The 21249-nt window shown below is 41.4% G+C and overlaps 1 protein-coding gene across 4 annotated transcripts; it reads right to left on the bottom strand.

Annotated features, from left to right (window-relative positions):
- Positions 1-1982: 1982 nt before the first annotated feature.
- Positions 1983-20668, bottom strand: ogdhb (oxoglutarate dehydrogenase b). Of its 4 annotated transcripts, XM_084383369.1 has the most exons (24): positions 20508-20668; positions 18550-18974; positions 14229-14417; positions 13359-13452; positions 11063-11107; positions 8830-8945; positions 8369-8523; positions 8074-8220; positions 7286-7376; positions 6620-6799; positions 6404-6532; positions 5993-6172; positions 5409-5561; positions 4841-4943; positions 4636-4764; positions 4400-4550; positions 4055-4182; positions 3780-3958; positions 3585-3656; positions 3372-3497; positions 3193-3265; positions 2942-3105; positions 2629-2783; positions 1983-2544 (listed from the first exon to the last, which is right to left on the bottom strand). In XM_084383369.1, the coding sequence occupies exons 2-24, from the start codon at positions 18781-18783 to the stop codon at positions 2424-2426; spliced, it is 3114 nt and encodes a 1037-aa protein (XP_084239495.1). In that variant the 5' UTR covers positions 18784-18974; positions 20508-20668; the 3' UTR covers positions 1983-2423. The 4 variants fall into 4 exon arrangements, with proteins under 4 accessions (XP_084239495.1, XP_084239492.1, XP_084239493.1 ...); XM_084383366.1 differs by lacking the exon at positions 11063-11107; XM_084383367.1 differs by lacking the exons at positions 11063-11107; positions 20508-20668 and adding an exon at positions 20297-20354.
- Between the last annotated feature and the right edge of the window lie 581 nt (positions 20669-21249).

Below are 21249 nucleotides of genomic sequence, written 5' to 3'. Positions count from 1 at the left end.
GATCAGTTTTCGTCTCAAAGTGATTCATGAAGCAGTTTAGCGCTGAAAGTAGCTCCTCAGTGTGAGAGAAGTTTGATGTCTGGAGGAGATGAGGTCTGCTTCAGGTAACGCACCTTTGTCAGGCCGACACAATTATGAATAAGCTCAAAAAAGTTAAATTTGATGGTGGTGAGTTAACGGGACAGGGATACTGTATATTTCCTGCTTCCCTTAATGTTGAGGTTTGGACCATCAAAACAAACATTTGTGAAGTCGTGATGACATTTCTCACTGTTTTTCAGAATTTTTACAAACCAATCAATCAATTAATGGAGAATATAATCAGCAGACTGATCCATAATAACATTTGATTACAGGAAAGTGTGGTATTAGTACTTTCACTTAAGTAGAGGAGTTTCTTTTAGACCAGAAACTTTAGTCTTTAAGTTGGTACTGACTGTAACTGGAGCTGGTACATACGGTAAAAACCTTTGCTGAAAGCAGCACTTTGTTTTGCTGCCTGCGCTGTGTCTGATGAACCTGAGAGACAAACCTCGGGGCAAAACTTGCTCCTGCTCATAAAACTTCCTGCTGTAACAATTAAAATGAACTGAGCTCGAATAAATGAACGCTGTGGCTGTAATGTTGTTTGCAAATGACAGATTGTTGTAATTCCTTAAACAGAGGACAGAAAAACGGCTCTTTTCAACATAATCATCATTTATTGAAAACAATAAAACATACAACACTATATCAAAATAAATACATCCTTTAAATCTGAGGAATCTTGTGTCTTTGCATGAGTTTCTACTGTTGCTGGCATGATTTGTTTATTGAAATAAAACAATGTAATTTCAAGTTACATTTGGCACAAACGGAGACGATTAAAGTGATGTGGCAGGACGGTGAGTGGACCATGGAGGAGAAAATAAATACAGATTTCAGGAAGAACTGAAGCAGAATATATGAAAAAAAAAAAAAAGAGGCGTGTTTGTGTTGAATGTCTGTACGAGCAGCGAGCCTCTCCCTCTGGATACACAGAGATAAACAACCCTGCGTCGCTGCTCGGGTCTGATAAAAGTGCAGAAATATGTTCATCTTCAACTGAAACATGTCGTTCACAGAAGGCAGACATGAATGTTTCTGTCACTTACTCAAATACATCATGAAGGCGCTTGAAGATAAGCCTACTAGTCTTTACTCCAACCATTCAGCTATCATAATGTAAACATTTCACCATTTACCAATCTCTGGTCGCAGGGTTGCCAGGTCCCACGTGGTCACTATCACACTGTAGTTGCTGGATTCAAATCCAGTTTAAAGAAAAAGATCGATACCACTTTCAGATCTGTACGGAAAATACAAAGCTACAGCCAGCAGCTGGTTAGCTTAGCTTAGCATACAGACTGGAAACAAGGGGAACAGCTAGCCTGGCTCTGCCCGAAGGAAACAAAATCCACCTTACAGCACCTTTAAAGCGTACAAAAGTCATCGGCATGGCTAAAAAATAGTCGAGTACAAGGGGCGTCATGATTCTCCAAATCCATGATTTTAAATTATCTCAGCACTGACGGTTCTTCTACTGTTAGACACACATCCAGCCCTTCCTGCATGGTACAGATATCTGGAAGAGATTTTTGACCATTTAAGTTCCCAATCCTTTTCCACAATTCGATTTCATTAGTACCTTTTTATCTCTCTGTCATTTAACCTGACTGGTAAAATAAAATAAAAAAATATGACACTCCTATCTGGTGCATAACCCCACTGAAGACCATAAATTGTAATTTTTACAATGTATTCTTGAACAGATTAAACAAACAAGATATAATGTGAATGAGTGAGCTTTGGACAGAGCCGAGCTAGATGTTTCCAGTCTAAATGCTAAGCTAGCTGACTGAGAGTGATATCGATCACATCTTATTCTAGGCTAAAAGCTTAATTCCCAAAATGTCGAACTATTCCTTTAAAAATGTGCATTTTTTTGCAGTAATTCAGTTGCCTTTTCTTGAGCCATTAATCTGCCACGGATCAATAAATTAAATATGTGTTCAGCAGCTGATCGTTTGCAGGATTTCAGTAGGATTCTGGATGTGCAGAGCAGGTTGACATTATTTTGAAATTAACTGAACCAGAGTGAATAAAACTCTTTGTCCTACAAGTTAATTTTGTATAAAGTCAAACATTCAATGCACTTTTTCATTTGTGGAATAGCGTCCATTGGTGTGAACACGGGATCGTCATGGTAACAGTGGTCGCAGTCAGTAAGTCGTTGTGCGTTGATTTACGCCTGATAACAGGTGTGATATGTTAATATATTGAGGAAAAACACATCAGTGCAAAATGTTGTAAGCAAAGGTTAAAGCCAGTCTTTAAGGAGGAAACCTGCACCGAAGAGCTGAAGCAGGTCGGATCTGTGGGTGGAGCGAGGAGCGCGCCAGCTGTCACAGATTTCCTGAGAAGGCCTCCAGATCGAAGGCGGTGTCCAGTAAACGCTGCAGCTCCGTCAGGTGAGTCTGCTTGTTCCCAGTGGCCGGAGCCGCTGCAGGCCCTCGACCAGCGTACCTACGAACACACACGCAGCCGTGAGCACACACACTTACGCACAGACACTCAGTGAAATCATTTTTCTGGTGCCATCAAACTCACCAGACGGGGCGGGTACGGTTCGTGGTGGTGCGGATGCGAGGCCGGACGTAGTCGTAGTAGCCCTGGTTCTTGTGCTCCTCCTGACACCACACCAGATCAGCGTTCGGATAGCGATCAGATTCTGCTTTCACCAGGTCGAACGGGAACGGTGAGAGCTGAAAGAGAAAGAAATCTGATGTTAAGAGTGCTCGAAAGTTTTTGAACGAAAGTTCCCGTAATTCTGACTGGAAACACCGAGACACCAACTCCACCTCCAAAATGCTCTGTGCACACTTTCCTACATACACTTCGACCACACTGCATCAACACTTACCTGTTCGATGCGGACAACAGCTACGGAGTCGTCCATCCCTCTGTTCTTGCGCTCTCGGGTCAGTTCATAGTAGATCTTGCCGGTGCAGAAAACGATTCTCTTCACCTTTTCCGGGCTGGCAGCTGCAGGTCCGTCGTCTGGGATTATACGCTTGAAGTGGGTCCCTGCAGGACGACAAACACACACTCTCAATAACTCAAAGAGAGACTACCCTATGTTTCAGATGAGAAGAGGTCTGTGTCAGTGCTCACCTGGCAGCATGTCATCAAAGCTGGACTTGGCCTCAGGATGGCGCAACAGTGACTTTGGAGTAAACACTATCAGCTGGAGGTAAAGAGATAAAGAGAGAGCAAAGAAGAGGTTCAGTGACCTGAACCACCTTATCTTGTGTGTTGACCTTCCCTGCCCTCCGTCACGTTGTGGCACTTACAGGCTTCCTGAAGGGCTGCAGGATCTGTCTGCGGAGGACGTGGAAGAAGTTTGCGGGAGTGGAGCAGTTCACAACGATCCAGTTACAGTCGTACAGCTGACGCATTGCGAAGTCCTCTGACAGTTTCTGACAAGAAATGACGAGATGAAAATGAGCAACACAACAAAATAATGCATCTATGTTCCTTTTTGAGTGTTTCTGACACAAACTCACAGGGAAAACATCCGGGTCATCGTTGCACATCTGTAGAAACCTCTCAGGTCGGGCAGACGAGTGCTCTGGACCCTAAGAGGAGGAGGAAATAAGAAAAACAGCATTTAACAGACGTCGTTGGAGCATCATGACACTATAATCCAGATAATCAGAGATAAATCCAGAATATGGTGGATCAGGTTTCTCAGTTCCTACCATCCCCTCCATGCCGTGAGGAAGCAGCAGTACGATGCCGTTCTGTCGGACCCACTTGGCCTGACCTGAGCTGATGAACTGGTCGATGATGCACTGAGCTGTGTTATGAAAGTCTCCGAACTGGGCCTCCCACAGAACCAGCGCGTTGGGACTGGCCATGGCAAAGCCTAATTCAAAACCTGCACACAGGAGAGGAAAAGAGCAGAGCGTGTTCAGTGATAAGCAAAGTGACGTCAGAGAATATTTTAAGAGTTTCAGAGTGTATCAGACGTCACCTAGGACTCCATATTCAGATAAACAGCTGTTGCAGACGGTGTAAGGAGCCTGATTGGGGGAGATGTGGTTCATCGGGATGCAGATCCTCTTATCGACGTTCTGGTCGTGAAGAACATGGTGTCGATGGCTGTGATGCAAAATAGACAAAAAAACAGAATTACTGCCTCGTAGCTGTGCGCCTGCACACTCCGGTCAAGTCGCTGTTGAGTTACAACATGTTATAGATCCCCTAGCATGCTGCCTCCAGCCATGGCTATCGCCGGCAGGGAGGCATTAAAATAAAAATACAAAAAAACTATGGAAGAAAAGACAGTTAGTAAAACTGAATTTCCCTTTTCGTGTACCTGAATGTGCCTCTCTCCACATCCTGTCCACTGAGTCGCACATGGATCCCGTCTTTTAGCAGAGAGCCGAAGGCCATATATTCCCCCAGAGCCCAGTCACACACTCGCTGACTCACCATGTTGCCTCGGCCCTTCAGGATGCGACTCAAACCTAAAACATGGACACGGACAAGCAGAAACACAGATAAGAAAGATGCTAACAGCATGTTGAGAGGACAATAGTTGGACTGCTGTACCTCCGTGTATAGTGAAGTCCTCCAGTGGGACGGAGGCTGCGATGTTTCCAATATGTCCGAGCTCTTCCTCACTGATTCCAGTGGAAGGGCAGCTCAGAGATTTCGGCTGTCCGTCCAGTGTGAAAAAATCTACAGACACACACATAAATAACAGTAAATAAACCTCCCAACTTTGTACAGTAATGAATGAATATGATCCTCCTACCAGGCCATGGTGAGTCCAGCCAGTGTTTGATGTGAAGGATCTTCTCATCTTTGGAGCGAGTGTAAGCTTCTTCACAGATCTTGTCGTACTGAGCGACTTCCTCCTGAAAGAGATGGACGTGAATTTAATTTTTAAGTTAATAATTAACAAGAAAAGTCTGCATGCTAACAGCTCTGTGAGGCTGGAATTACACACTGTGCTGCTTTGTGCTGAATGCTAACAGTCGGTAAGCCATGTGTCCCCACGTGGGAATTCATTCATCGGTCTAATCATTACAGGATCTGAGTGCTTTGAAATGCTTTCTCTTCAGCGTACGGTAGTGAGTTCACTTCCACTTGGAGCATGTAGCTCCACACAGTTATTACACAAAAAGACTGCAGGAATGTGTAAAGTACATCTCTCTCTAAATTATTCTGTCTTGTTCCTGCTGAAGAGAACAAGAGTGTTTTCCACCGACTGAAAAGAGAGTAGCTTTTCCATTTTGCGTGTAACTCATTCAAAAGCACTTTTCTTTGGTTGTTTTTTTTTTTTTTTTACATATATTACAGCATCTACAGTGTCACTTCACCTCGTACTCATGTGGTGTGATGACTCCCTCAGCGATGACTTTCTCAGCGAACTTCTTCAGGACCCCTTTCTGCTTCTTGATCTGCTTGTACATCAGCGGCTGCGTGAACATCGGCTCATCCATCTCGTTATGGCCGTTACGCCTGTAACACACCTGAATGTGAAGAGGAAACAGTTAAGACGTGAGAGAGTTCTCTTGTTGACAGGATCAAGTGACCAGCCTGACATTTTTAAGCTGCTGAACAGGGTTTTCTTCTCTTGTACGTTTCCCATAAACCTTCCCTGTCCCCACCGGCACTGTCTTTCTGAATTTAACATGAATTTTGGGCAATTAGTTGCTCAACTTCCTCGACCTGTCGGGTAGCTCTCTTCAGTTTCTAGGAACGCTGGAGCTGTTGCAATAAATGTCAGTAGATGATTAAAATGTTCTGATAATCTACAACTTTACTCTTTGAAGAACTACTTTATTCGTCCTGCCTGGGATCCACCTTAAACATTCCCAAACTATCATTTCAGCAGAGGCAGCGCTCTGAACATTACGTACGTAGTTAGAAGAGTTATAAAGAACACCTCCTGTATACCTACCAGGTCTACGACCACATCTTTATGGAAAGTGTTCCTCCACTCGGCAGCGACCTTACACACGTACATCACAGCCTCCGGGTCATCTGCATTCACGTGAAAGATGGGAGCGTTGACGACCCGTGCGACATCGGTAGGATAAGGAGATGATCGAGCCATCCTGGGATCTGTGGTGAAACCAATCTGTGTGGCGGAGAACATTATATTATTAATTACTGAACTTCTACTTGGGTAATGTAGAAAGAAGTGTGTAAGTGCAATACTAAATCAGACGTGAACTCTTTTAAAGAGAGTGTTACTTCCTGCTCAGGCTGGTATAAACCTGGTAACACAGAGGACTTATTCCCAACCTAGTACCAGGTAATAAAAAACAATGCAGACGCATTGTGTGCTAATGCTCCTAAAAGTGTGTACCTGGTTGTTGACCACCACATGTATGGTGCCATGTGTGGTGTAGGACGGCAGGTCAGACAGGTGAAACGTCTCGTACACGATACCCTGTCCTGCGAATGCAGCGTCACCGTGGAGCAGAATAGACATCACCTGTGAAATCATCGAATCATCTGGTTACAGACGTCTTACAAACACGAGTAAATGTTTACGCTTCTGTAAAAACCCGACTCAGCGTACACTCTTGCCCTCCGTGTCTCCACGGTAGAACTGCTCAGCTTTGGTCTTTCCCTGCACCACCGGGTCCACGGCCTCCAGGTGGGACGGGTTCGCCACAAGCGACAGCGTGATCGGCTTGTCGCTGACTCGGTTCATCCTCTTGTGATACATCCCCAAGTGATATTTCACATCACCAGAGCCCTGAGAGCAGGACATCAGGAAGGAGTTAAAGCAGCATATTCAGGCAGATTAATTTTCCTTGGCAAAGATACAACAAGGAACAAATGACTTCTTATCTTTGTTTATTCCTCAAATGTGACATAACTCAAATCTTTCTTTTATCATTTTGAATGGAACTTTTTTAGTTTTTGGCAGTTTTAAAGAATAACTTGATGTTTTGGAAATTATGATCATGAAATAAGCTGAGATTTAGATAAAAAAGATTGATACCACTCTCATTTCTGTGCGGTTAATATGGAGTCAGGACACAATTAGGTTAGCTTAGCATAAACACTGGGAAAACGTCACCTTGGGCTCTGAAGGCTCTGTGCTGGATATTTGTCTCTATTTTCTGATATTTCTGACTAAACAAATCACCAATTAAACCAAAAACTTATCAACAGATTTAGTGGCAGTGAACATCTTTAATCAAAATTTTCTCTCTTTCTCAGCAGTTAATCTCCAAACCTCATCTGCAGCCTCGAGTTTAGAGTCGAACTGGCAGAAGATTTGTTCCAGCTCCTTCCGGATCACGTTAGCCAGCACATTCAGCCTGCCTCTGACGATGAAGACAGACGCATGGAGGAACATTCAGGCAAACAGCAGCTACTTCATCTTATGTTATGTAATAAACACTGTCTTCACACAGGCTGCAACAACCAATCAAAAAAGAAACAAAATCTGAAACATTTGACAAAATTGGCACATGAATGCTTGATAAAAATATCCCTGATGAGAAAAAGCACATTTTTGAAGTGGTATACTTTAAAATATGTTAATCAAAGTGTCATATCCACAATGGGAACATCTTCATAACCCTGATTTAATTTTCCTCCAGGTGTGTATTAATCTTGGCAGACACAGTATGGATTAAGCTCTGAACTGGACGATGCATTTTAAGATTTAAAAACTGGCGCTGAATTTCTGCAGCTTTCTAGATTAACTCTCTGAACAATAAGTGATATTAGTGCCAGACGATCGACTGAATTTCTGGCACAATTTGAAGATGCGTCATAAACTGTAGTCAGCTTGTTTTAATATTCCTGCATCAGTGTTTTACTGGTTGTGGATAAAACTGTAGTCGTGACTGAGACTGAGCTGCGATATAAAGCTGAACTTTTCTGCAGAACAGACACACCATATTGTCTAAATATATTCGTTTGTATGTCTGAATACATGTCAGGAGGGGAGCTTTAACAAAAGTGCCTGCCCGGCTTTGATATGAATGTAATGGAAGAGGTAAAGACGCTGTTTACCTGTGAGACATCCCCATGATCACACTCTCCACTCCGCTCTGACTGGACATGTCGATGATGGTCTTGAGGGCCGGGATGAGCGATTCGCAGCCTTCCAGACCGAATCGTTTCTCTGAAGACCACTTCCTCTGGAGAAACTCCTCAAACCTGTGAACAGGCGGTGGTGCTGCTGCTTCACCTTGTGGCTCAGAATAACTCCCACCCCCCCCAAAGACTCTCCCCCTCCAGCGGTTTTGCATGCTTGTGCAGTTAATTACTGAGGTGTGTTGAGGAATGTGAAGAAACACAGACAGACCTTGTGGATCGAATCATTCTGGCCAGAAGAGTCCTCTTCTCCTCCAGACTGAACTGCATGACTCCGGGCGTCTCAAACTTTTGCCTGATCCACTGGCACTGCTCCACGTCGTTAATGAACATAAACTCCACGCCGATGTGCTGACAGTAGGCCATCTAGAAGAGAGAGGGACAGGTCAGGATGCGTGAAGGTTTAAATAAAGTGTCCAATCTTATGTATTGATTTTCCTGTTAAACTGAGAAACTGCACTCCGTGTTGAGCTAAGAAATTAAAACTGTTTCTGGGGCGTATTTAAGACCCTGAATTTTATTTACCATCATCAGCCTCACAGTTTACCTCAAAGTTAGACATCTTTTTATTCTGGCTTTGATTTGAGGTAGTCCCTAATGTAATTGTTGACTTTAATATCTTATTTCTTCCTTCAAGTCATGAGCCGTTGACCCGCTGTTGAAGAATTTTACCTCCAGGCGGTGTATAATCTCTCTGAGCGGCAAAGCGCCCTCATTGCCTCCGATGAAAGTGGTGGTGGGAAGCCTGAACACTTTATCCAGGTCGGATTCAGCGAGCCCGTAAAAACCTGTTGTGAAGACATTGACGTGGGGGGAAAGCCCGCCAAACAAGCACAGACAAGCAGAAAAATCAGGTCAGGGTGGGAGATGAGGGGGAAAGAGACAGAAACAGTGAACGAGAGATAACAGAAGGGGGAAAGAAAACATCCCTGAATTCAAGATTTCCTGGAATTTGTGATCCCGGCTGCTTTATTTTTATCTTCACTGTTTTCACTCTGAGCAGCTGTCTAATCTGGAAGATTACATTTAGTCTAAAAAGCTACAGTCAGACTTCTGACAGGAATAGAAACAGTATTTTACATCCCCCCTTTGAGCTCCAATCTGCCGTCCTTTTATTCGTAAGCTTTGAAAGAGCTGGGGCTGCTTTAGTTTACGGGTCTGAAATGTCCTCGTCCTTTCCTGAAACGTTTCCTGGAGAGAACCATGTAGTTTGGGTTCCTTCATACAGAAAATACAAAGATCTGTTATTTCAATTATTTTAGCCAAAGTTTAATTAGTTAATAGTTAATTGTATGCTTGGAGGTAGAAATATGTCTTATTCACAGATGTTTATTACTCTGCTATGCACTGATAACTGCAGATTATGTCAGTAATTAATTGGACTAAATTAATTAGAATTATACGTCTATATTTTCCTTATAATTAGTACCAAATTATATTTATATAACTATAAGAAAATTAAACAAGAATTTCTCAGGATATAACAGTCCTTTTCTCCTTACGCGTCTTTAAAATCTTCTTTTTATCCAGGAAACAGTTCAAATCCCCCAAATATTCAGTTTACTATCACAGAGGAAATTCTCACAACTGAGAAGCCAGCCCTAATGAATGTTTTGCAGTTTTACCATAAAAAAAACACTTTAATGATTAATCTATAATACATTAGTCCTATTAATATCCTGTTGACTAACTTATCAGTTGCTATAAATGATGGTGAAAGTTAATTTGCACATTTTTGAATAAAACTAAATGAGGACATTTCATGCTACAAACTAATTTTTATCTTTTTAAAGGACCTATTTGTTGTGATTTGTGAGTCTCATTCCCCAGTCGACGCTTTGGGATGTAGGACAGGTCGGCCACCAATCAACTTTTCTTACAAATATCACCTTTAAACTAATAGATCAGCTCTAATTTAGCATTTTTTCTGACTTTCTTTAGCTTTGTGAGTTTATGTTTACAAACTTTAACTGGACTTTGCTCACACCAGGAATTCTTGAACAGAGCAGATTTGGTCTTTATAATAAACCGCACCGTATGTTAGACACCGTGTGAAGCAGCTGATGTGCTTAAGCTGAAAGCAAACGACAATAAACAAACAGGACAGGACTGATGGGTGAGACTGGTTAGTCAAACTGAATCTATATTCTGAGGAGGAGCGGTCTGAGACATCATAGGGCAGCTTGTGCTGATCTAAAGCATGTGATGTTCTGGTTGCACCAAACAGAGATAAGACAGTATGGGACAGGGGAGGGCGGAGGGCTGCATCTACGACTGTGTTTTTACGTCTGTCAGCAAATTAGTACAGGGTACTCTGCTGAGGACAGGGCGTTTTCAATCCAATATGCCAGAGTCAGCTCTCCGCGTTACATAAGGGATCTTTAGACTTTCCTCCCCCTCTGTGAACTGACCCGCACACACAAAAAACAGCACAGAGCTTGTTTACTTTGATGCCTCAAAGCAGAGTCAGAATGATCCTCCGACACAGTAATCAAGTAGTGTCTGCCAGCAATCTAATCACAGTAACACTTTAATGAAGCAGGCGCAGATAAGCCTGGATTAGTCCTGTTTGACCCCACTGGCTTCTGGGCAAAGGTTAGCAGGAGCCGACGCACACACCGAACACACACACCTTTCCAAGCAGCACCGCCCAACATACTCAGTTAGCCCTGAGAGGAGATGAAAGCCACACAGAGGAGACCAAGACGGCCTTAACACTGTCCCCTCTTGGTTAAAAAACTCATGATAAACCACTGGAAGCTGGTTTTAAATTGAACCTCACCACCAGCACCACAGACTGAAAGCAGCCTTTTAGAGCTTGTGATATTAACGCGCTGTGCACCGCTGGGATGTAGGTCAGAGGTTGTTCCCCACAAAAAGAGCAAACCTGAAGTTGTGGTCCTACCTCCGGCAGTCAGTTTGCACAGACGTTCTTTATAATGAGATAACTCTGGAGGCATGGAGAGACAAAAACACACACTGCAGGCTAAGTATCACACACAGCTTCTCATTTATTCTTTTACGGCTGATCTGGACCCTGACATCGACCCATTGTCTCGACCTCTGTGAAGCCTCAGCGCCACCGGGACAAAGCAGAACACGGTGAAACCGAACAATACCGCTATTAACTGTGGAAACATCCTATTACAGCTCATAACAATCACCTGTTATATAACTCGGAGGCCCAACCTTTTCATTAGGTACAATGACAGTTTGCTGCAAGCGTGCACAACGCACCGCAGCAAACACACACACACTTTCCAATTTGTTCTAACTATTTGCACCACTGTGGCAAGACTGACACGGTCATGTTTAGTTGCCACAGTAATGACGATGATTAAACTTGTTTTCAAATGAGACAACTGAAGCCAAACTGAAGGTGTGGGTGCAGCAGGACCAGTTAAACTGAATGAATGTAAAATCGATGTGGAGAGCATTAAAACTTAATTACTTTTACCAGATTTAATGGTTGCAGTTCATCCCCAGTGGACTACTTGCAAAAGTTTTGTCTTATAGCTTTTAGGGTGTTCGATTATCAGTTAATCATTAATGATGTATGAAATATTTTGTACGTTTTTCCTTTAGAAAACTGTTTTAACCACTAACATGATGGACGTGCTATGCAATATCAGAGCTGGCTACTTGTATTTTAAGTATATACATGTACTCATAGAGGTATTTTGTGTTTTATTTTGATATATTTGTACCCATCCCTGAGTGTCGGTACATACATTTTTATCAGTTAAATTCCTAACGGTGATTAACTGACATCCATTAACATCCCAAATAATAATACTGGTCTAAACTTATGTGAAACTGCATATTTTTATTATTGAATAACCTGAAATTTTCTTCTCTTCTCCTACAGGCCTCAGGAAAAACACTTGAAACTGGTGTGTTAACAGCCATAAAGCACGTCATCTTATCTTGTTTCCTCAGAAACTATAACTTGCTATACAGGATGAGCTGATAAGATCAAAAGGATATACATGCAGGTAAAAACATGATTTATTAATGAATGAAATAATAACCAGGTCAAATATATTCAGATATAAATGAAAGTAAACAAGAGTCCACAGCCCTGCTTGCTGTTCTGCAGCCTGTTCAGACCTGGTATTAACATCCGTCCTGAGTTATCTTATCACGAGTGCACAGCTCTAAGTCCTGGTATTAACCTCGGTCCAAATGCAAATAAATAAGTCCTTTGTGAGACAAATTATTTTTTTTACATAAAGAAAGTAAGAACTTAATGCCTATTTTGGTGGTAAACTGTTCTCTTCTTTCTTAAATTCAGTGTAAATGGTGAAATCAGTTGAAACAGTCTGTTCAAACAGCTGCTAAATTTTGGCAGGTGAGACAGACTTCAGAAATAAACTGCAACAAACTGACACGTTATACAAGGAAAGAAACAACTTAATGTTTCGTATTAAAGCCAAATTTAGTTTTTTATGCATTTCTCCTCATCAGCAACTCTCAAAATTATGCGATTTGTTAAGGGAGTCTGGTGATACTGCAGTTGCTAGTTGGATGGTTGGATCAGGGGAAACAGAAACCGTGTTTACGAACATCTGCTGCTGAACCATGGAAATCAGTGTGTCAACCATTCTGCCCGTTGTTGTGGCTTCTTCTTCTTCTTCTTCTTGTTTCTCCGAGGACGTCAGTTGAGTAGGCGGTCTTTCAGTGTGGCCCAGGAAACAGTTGCGGCATAGTTATCCGTTCTCAAATGCATCCTCGATGCGTTTCAGGAGCTTTCGTGCCTCTTCTCAGAGCTGTCCATTTTTGATCGGATCAATCAGGACCTTCGTTGATACCAGATCTGAACAGGGCCTGTGCGGCTGTACTCTGATAAAAACACCTTGAGGGTGTGAGCACCAAAAGTGACATCATTGTGCCACTTCTTTCTTTGTTGTATGCCCCCTGGCGTTTCAGAGAACACTTCAACCATTCTTCAAATTGTCACTGTGCGTGTTCGTAGCTCACAACCGTCTGTGTGGGTGTATCACATGGACAAAGAAAATAAAAGAAGGGGGAAAAACTGACGGAAAAGAAGAAAGAGACACCCACTTAAAGGTGGGGGATGGGACAAATCTAAGAGATCAAGTGTCTAAGGACAAAAGGGATCCAAAAACAAAACAACAGGAAGATGAACAGGCAGGGACAGAGTGGAGATTGTTGGAAAAGCAGGTTTATATTTCTCTTACCAACGTTCTGGAAACCAACGGTACACGGGGCGTCATCAAAGTCTACACAGCTGATGTTCAGGGGGTCCAACTTTGCTATGTGATGCCCTCGCACCTACAGACAGGGTGACACAGCTCAATGTGTGTGCAACAGGTCAGACTTTGTAAACAGCTGATTAGCGTCTATGTGTCCCTTGCAAACTGCTGACCACTTCCTAAAAGATTTCCTAACATATGTCCACATGTTAGCAAGAATCCTTGATAGTGATGAAGGTCAAATGTTGTAGAATAAGCGCTAAAAAGGAGACATTGTCGGGTTGTACTTAACACAGCTCTGATACAACTGGAAGTGATCAGTAAACAGTTATGTAAGAATTCGCTTTGGACCACTTGGTGAAAGAGGTTTTCCGGCTCGGGGCTAGCTAGTTAGCATGCTCGCTCTAGCATCTCTGCAATGCTATGCATAGAGATTTTTGACCTAACATAAAAACTGCTATTTCTTCACATCTGGTTGATAATTGTTGCACCTTTAATGGATTATTTGTACAATAAACCAAACCACAATCACATTCTTTCAACATAAACAGGTTGAAAACAGCAGCCGGCACATCTTTTACTTGACAATCTATCTTCTCCTACCATTAAACTGCAAAGACTATTGTCTGTTTGTTCTCTCTTATCATTTCAGTGTACGATATCTTGTCTTTATAGCAGAAGCATCAAGATAAACATCATCACACAACAGTCCCTCTGATATGCATTGTTCAGGAGTGAGACGCACTCAATGTCACTGTCAGGGTCATAGTGTGCTGAAAACATAAATATAAAACCCTGTAATAATGTGGCAGCAAACATTTTCTGTGTGACAGCTCAGGTGTGCTTGTAGTTTACCTGGTAGGCTCGTATGAGTGATTGCACTGCAAGATGATCCTCCACCAGCTTCTCCACATTGGGCTGAGCCCCCACCAGTGTCTGGACACTGGCCAGTCCCTGAGAAGTCACACTGAGGGGTGGAGGGCTCTGATAGGCCGTACCAGGCGGCGCCCCGGCGTTAGCGTTGCGGAAAAATATATCCCAGGACTGCAGGGAGAGAATGACAGGAGACAAATTAATTAGTATTATAGTTAATTATTTACTATATAGGGCTGGGCGACTTATTTTAGCTATATCATAAAACAAGATATACAGTATCTCAAAGAAGAAATTAAATATCACAGTATTTATGAAGCAATACCTCGATATCGATATTGTAGGGATGATTATTGGTACAGTACTTTGACAAAACATGAAGTAAAACACGACACATGAGGATACATTTACCGAAATAAAACAGGAAACAACTAAACCAAAAACCCAAACCATGACACATTAGGACACACCGCCTGCAAATCATGCATGTGTGTAAGTGAAAACTTTGAGCAGCTGGTAGGGCTAAAGGAAAAGTCACAGACGTGTCACTAGGAAGTCTCCTCTACAGGCCCTGAATGTGTAAACAGTTTCTGACCTTGGATCTAGGTTTCTAACCAGAGGAGAGTTATTGGCTTACTGCTGTGAGAAGCTTTAAAGATGACTAGTGAAGGAAGCTCCTTCACATCCGCCTCTGTAGTGAGATATCAGCTTTCAGGATGAGTGTGACATAATGTTTTTACCACAACACCATTACACTTAGGTTGTCTTCTGTCACAAAAGGTCCATACACACTGGATCACACCCAGGCTTTACACTGTCAGTGGATTTAAACGAGTGTGTTCAGTCATTTATAAAACCATCCCAACATTCCCTTTTCACACACACTGCTTGTTTACTAATGTTTATGATCTACAATGTGAAAGTTTGTGTCCAAGGGTTCCAAGTTAATCCGTTTAATGATGTTTATCAGCCTATTGATTGTAAATCTCAGGTTGTTCTACTTGGCCCGCCAAAAGGTGTAGTTAAAGTTTGAGATAATCTTGGCAGCCTGGCTTTTACGCAGCCTTTTGAGTAATTTGGAAGATTTGTTTGTAAATGCAGGTCTTAATTATGAGGCTGAAAGCAAAAGAGCTATTCAGTGTTGTTTTGACAGCATAAAGGAATTATAAGAATTAGGTCACGTCTGACTTGGGGAGAGTAATTGCTGGCATGGAGTCAGTAATTTCAGTCATCCTCTGGCTGTAGAGAAACCTTATTTGTACCTTTACAGCAGTGACTTTGACCCATGAAGTCTTGCTGTTAAAAGAGTTATGGTATCACTGGGTCAGAGTCATCACGAGCTGTGCAGTAACAGCAGAATAACTTTGGTAATACTGCTTAATCCTAATAACGACAAAGCTCATTGCCACAAAGTCATGAAAGTTAAGAGGCATTTCCAGTATTTAGAAATAAAACAACTTGCTGGAAACCAACAACCGTTTGGACTTCACTCATCCTCACACTTCCAAAACTATTTGACCATACGCCAAACTTCAACAGACATCCGTTGGCTCTCGCTACCAATACACATGTAATTCATAGGGATGCACGATAGTATCGGCAAGCTATTGTACATCAGATATCGTGCATCCCTAGTAATTACAGTGAGAAATGACAGCGCTAATGACCCGTGTGTGTCTCAAACTATCCCATCAAATTAGGACTTGTGGTGCAGATGAACGAGCTGAAGAAATAAATATGATGCTACACACCATATAAAAATATGTGGCGATAGAGGCTTAGAAGACAGACTAGTCCTCCAACATTCAGACGGTTAGTGGTTTGATATCTAACCCCTTCGTTTAAATGATGTTCAGACATTTTTATCCTTTGAAATGTGTAAATAATACCCTATCATCGCCAAAACTTCTCAGCTGAAAGCAGGTATTGCAAATCTTGGTGATACATAGTCTAAATGTAAACATTTAATCAGCGTCTTCAAACAGTGCTTTTGACTTTTGAACCAGTTGTGAACGTTTTTTTCACGGTTGACAGTCACCGTTTTTTAATCCGTTGATTCAGCAGAAAAATGCTCACTGCACTCATATTATCAGTCAGCTGCAGGAGATCACGACGAGGGACTCTGCAAACATGTTTGACCTTTTTTCCTGAAACATCATAATCATAACAATATCAAACATTTTCCATCCCAGCCATCTGTTTTTCACCTCCATCAGTTGTCACAAAGAACACGCTGTAACACCACAGGATTATTCATTAGCCGTTTCTGTGGAAAAACTATCCACCACCTTATCAAAATCCAGATCCTGACCAGGTCAAGATATGCTTTCAGTTAATCAATTATTAATTCTGATCGCAAAGCAGTATAAACACAAAACTCGTGGTTTGTTTAGTAAACCCCACATGTACAAATCTCACAGTGACACTTCTTGGAAACCTGACAACATTACAAACATTACAAATAGTACAAACAATAATTAAGGATAATCTGGCATGTGCTGTCATGGCTGTAATGTTTTGTATTTGTTTTTGATTATCTCATTTTATCTGTTTATCTGTTAATGCTTTAACCTTGTTTTACTGTGACGCACTGTATAACACTTTCTGCGAAAACTGCAAGATAAATAGTTATTATCATTATTATTACAGTACAAGTAGCAGATGTAGAATAAGCGGTTCTAGCACAAGTAGCACTTCTAGTAACTATTATGGTATCAGCAGCAGTTCTTGTTCCAAGTGATCCATTTCTAACTGGTTTCTAGTTGTAGACATGTGTGATAAAAATCCATATTCCAAAGTTCAGCAAAAGCCAATATGAGACTTGAGCTGTCTGGGTTGGACTAATCCAGAGACTATCTTCAAAGCTACAGTCTTTTAAGTACAAAGTTCCCTCTTTATTTACATGCACACTGCATCTTAAATGAGCCATTTTAGATGGATAGTCACACAAAGAGTTAATGTTGTACACAAAGGTGTGTGGATTATGCAGAGTAGCAGGAACACTGTTTTCTGCAAAGTGGACAAAGTAAACCAAAACTGTCTGCATAGTCAGATACGTCTACAGATAAGTGAGGAAATAAGTATTAAGTTGGGGTTTTTTTGTCGTTTTGTGTGAACTGACCCTTTTAACATTATGTTTGAATAAGACATTGTCTTGTTTAGTCAGATCGAGGAGCTGTTTTCACTTTACATCTTCAACCTATTAATAGCCTAAAACGTGCTTGGCAGTTTGGCCACTTAGACGCTAATGAGGATGGCTGAGCATAAGAAAAATAATGGAAGTAAATTCATGTTTATTTTAATTATGGATCATTATAAATAGGCTACTTTAAAAGTAGCAAGAGATGAAATGACACACCAAGGTGCCATTATAGCCCTTTGAATCAGAACAGAATTAAATCCGGGCGTACCCAAAAATTCTCAACCTCCAACACATTTTAAAATACTTTTTTCCCCTTAAAGCAGCTTCGCTCAACATCTTAAAATGTGAAATAACTGGTGCAACTTCTTTTTTGATTCATTCGAATTGCTTCAACACTTTTCAGTCCTTCACTTCTTCTTCTACTGCTTGCTGCCGTGGTGCTCTACTCTACACACAAGGCACTGCTATCGTCTATTCGTACCTTTAACCTACTAAATTTTGAACGGATTTCTGTTTGAGTGTTGTGCACTCATTTTTATTTTTTCAGGCCCCTCAGGAAGAAGGTGAGGGGGCACTCAGAGTAAAGGGACGAACACATTCGGTGCAAAAGGTTTGGAACTAAACATGACGTTAAATTTGAATAGAGAGGTAAAGTCACGCCCCTTCAGGTGGATCATCATGGGAGCTTATTTCAGAAAAACATGGATGGCGGTGAATGGCAAGAGACGTTTGAATTGTGCCATGAATCACTCAACGATGTTTGTCAATTTAGAAGATTTTTGAACTTGAGAAAGTTGCAGTTTGTCATAAAACATTTAAATTTTAGTAAAAACATGTTTTTATAAAGACTACACAGTCAAGTGACGGCCATGTTGTAGTGGTTTTACACCAAACTAAATGTTATTTATTTTATCTTTACGACAAACTGTGACTTCCGAACTGACACACATCACGAGTGATTCATGGCACAACTCAAACAGGATCAAAAATGTATCTGTCTCTCCCCATTGACTACGGTACAATTTTCTAAAGAGAACAGGCCTCGTGAAGGACACCAGAAGGAGCCGGACCTCACCTTGCAGCACTGAACCTGTTTTGCATGTGTGTATGAGCGTACACCTGAAGGACAATTCAAGTTGAGGTGACAAACACATAGAGTACCTTGTGCACATTCCTGGGATTCTCCAGCCATGCATAGTACATCTCCTCCACATAGTTAGAGCTGGTGCCATTAAGAAAGGGTTCAGCAGCCACAGATGTGTTCTGGCGCCTCACAGGCTGAAACGTCCTTAAGCCCCCTTCGATCGCCAACAGTCTGGGCTGTGAAAGGCTCTGGGCTGTCTGTGCAGCCGTTAAAGGCCGAAGCCTTGCAACTGTAGTCCTTAAGCGGTGCATGGCTGCAAGTAAGCCACAGCTCCTCTCCCACCTTCCCTTCCTGGAAGAAGAAGAATGCAGTAACACGGTCCTGGACAAAAACCCTCCAGGCTTCTCAGCAGCTGCCCTTCTCGCTCCTCCTGTCTGGTTGAACTGGTGAGGCTGGCTTCCTCTCGACAGTTCCTGCTCCTCTGCTGACTGTACACTGAATCCTGTTGAGTGAAAAGGCAAATATTGTTCATCAGAAACAATCTATTCATCAGTGTTATAAATGTTAATGTGTTGCTTTCAGTATATTGGTTCCTATTAGTTCCTAAGATGTAAATATTTAAAAACAGGTCATGAATATTTACTTTCATTTTTACAACAACAACAACAACAAAAAAAGGCTCAGTAATTCCCTGAAACAGCTGGGCATTTCTGAAAAAAATAGTGCTTTTGTTTTTGGTCATTTTCAGCATTGCTTTAATACACATTTGTTTCTCAAGTACTTCTAGCAGCAGGACGATGTATGTGGAAATAACCAGTGTGGTAAAAAGCACCCAAAGGTTAGACTTAAGTAAAAATAAAGATATTATGTTAAAATGTTACTTTGGTAAAAGTCAAAGTCACCCATAGTAGTAGTACTTGAGTACAAGTCTTAAGTATCTGATATGACATCTATTCAAGTATTAAAAGTAATTTTCAGGCAATAAATGTACTTAAGTATCAAAAGTACAAGTAAAAGTAAATTATAACCCATGTAACCCATGACACAATACTTGTGGAGCTGCAGCGACACACTGTTTATACCGTTCGACTGTATTATTAGTGTTATTAAATTATTTGTCCAAGTTTATATCAAGTTTCATAAGTCATACTTGAGTAAAAGTTAAGATATCATGTTAAAATATTACTTTGGTAAAAGTGAAAGTCACCCATAGAAATAGTACTTGAGTACAAGTCTTAAGTATCTGATATGAAATGTAGGCTACTTAAGTAACAAAAGTACAAGTAAAAGTAAATTAAACATACATAAACATGTATGTATAAACTGTATATTTAATGGTGACAATTCGACCTTGTCTGTTATCTGCAAAGTAACTAGTAACTTAAGTTATCAAGTAAAAAAGTATAACATTTGCTTCCAAAATGTGGAAGTGGAAGTAGAAAGTAGCAGCAAATGCACATACTCAAGTACAGTACAAGTACCTCGAAATTGTACTGAAGTGCAGTACTTGAGTAAATGTACTTAGCTACATACACTGGTCTGTAACTGTATCTGGTCAGTATGCCCAGAACAAACTATAAACTCAGTACTGTACATCCTAAATATAACCAGCACACCGTTAGAGAGCTCATAAACATACAGTCTGGGTACAGTGTACCACAAACATACCTATACACACAGATCCACGTGCTTTTTGTTGACTTTAAATAATTTTTCGTAAAGTAAAACCTTAACAACAAACACTGCGTGTCCATCTCAACCTGAACATTAACGCTACTTCACTTTAAACCAAGTATTAACCGATAAATATGATGTTTTACGTACGTGACACTTCTGACGCCCGATCGTCCCAACAACATTAATACAACGTCAAACAAACGTCAACCGTCCGCGCTCGAGCGCACACAAACTGTTTTTAAAAACTGTAGCGTCACGCGCAGACTCTGCCAAACGTTCGAAACGTGACGTATCTCCGCGGTTAGCTTAAACTTAAGGTAAACTTTAGCTAACGTCTCGTGTTTTTCCACTTCGTTACCTTTTTCCCGCAGTCTTCTGTACGCTCCGCGCTGCTCTCCCCACAGCCTCCCGTGCGGTAATGTGCGGTGAACGACGGACGAGCAGACTCAGCACCGTCCTGAGCCTGAGCGCGAGCTGGATGCGGTGTGTGTGTGTGAGAGAGAGCTGCGGGGGGGAGGAGGGCTGGGTGTCGCGCGCTCGGGTACTGTCTAATCACTCCGGTGCTGATCTGCGTGACGCCGGGTGGTGACGTCAGCGCAAATGCAGTGCGGTTGCATCAGAAAAAAAATGAAAGTACGAAGTGAAAGTGTGCGTTTTATAACATTTCTTTAAAAACACACTTTATTTTAAGTCTTACTTTAAATTAATAACCAGTTAATTATCTGTTTATGACGCATTGATGTGGTTTTAACAGACACAAGTTCACTTTTATGCGTTTGTTGAAGTTTGTGTCAACAACAGTGTTGAATAAAGTCCCTAAAAGTCATATACATGAGTTAAAGTAAAGGTATTGTGTTAAGATATTACTTATTAAATATTATATTGGTACCCTGAGTAAAAGTCTTAAAAGTATCAGATTTTTATGTATTTATTTTTTTGTGCATTGATCACATACAAACATGCTAAAAAAAAGAAGAGGATATAAATAAAAAACAAAGAAATAAACAAACAAACATACAACACCGTGGTGGGGGGGTTGGGTTAGGCATCAATAAAAGCTGTTTCTTTATGTTATTTTTCCTTCTTTAAATCAAAAAGTA

Source organism: Pagrus pagrus (genome assembly GCF_965226575.1).
Source record: "Pagrus pagrus genome assembly, chromosome: 19".
Lineage (NCBI taxonomy): Eukaryota > Metazoa > Chordata > Actinopteri > Spariformes > Sparidae > Pagrus > Pagrus pagrus.
This window is presented reverse-complemented; position numbering and strand designations above follow the sequence as displayed.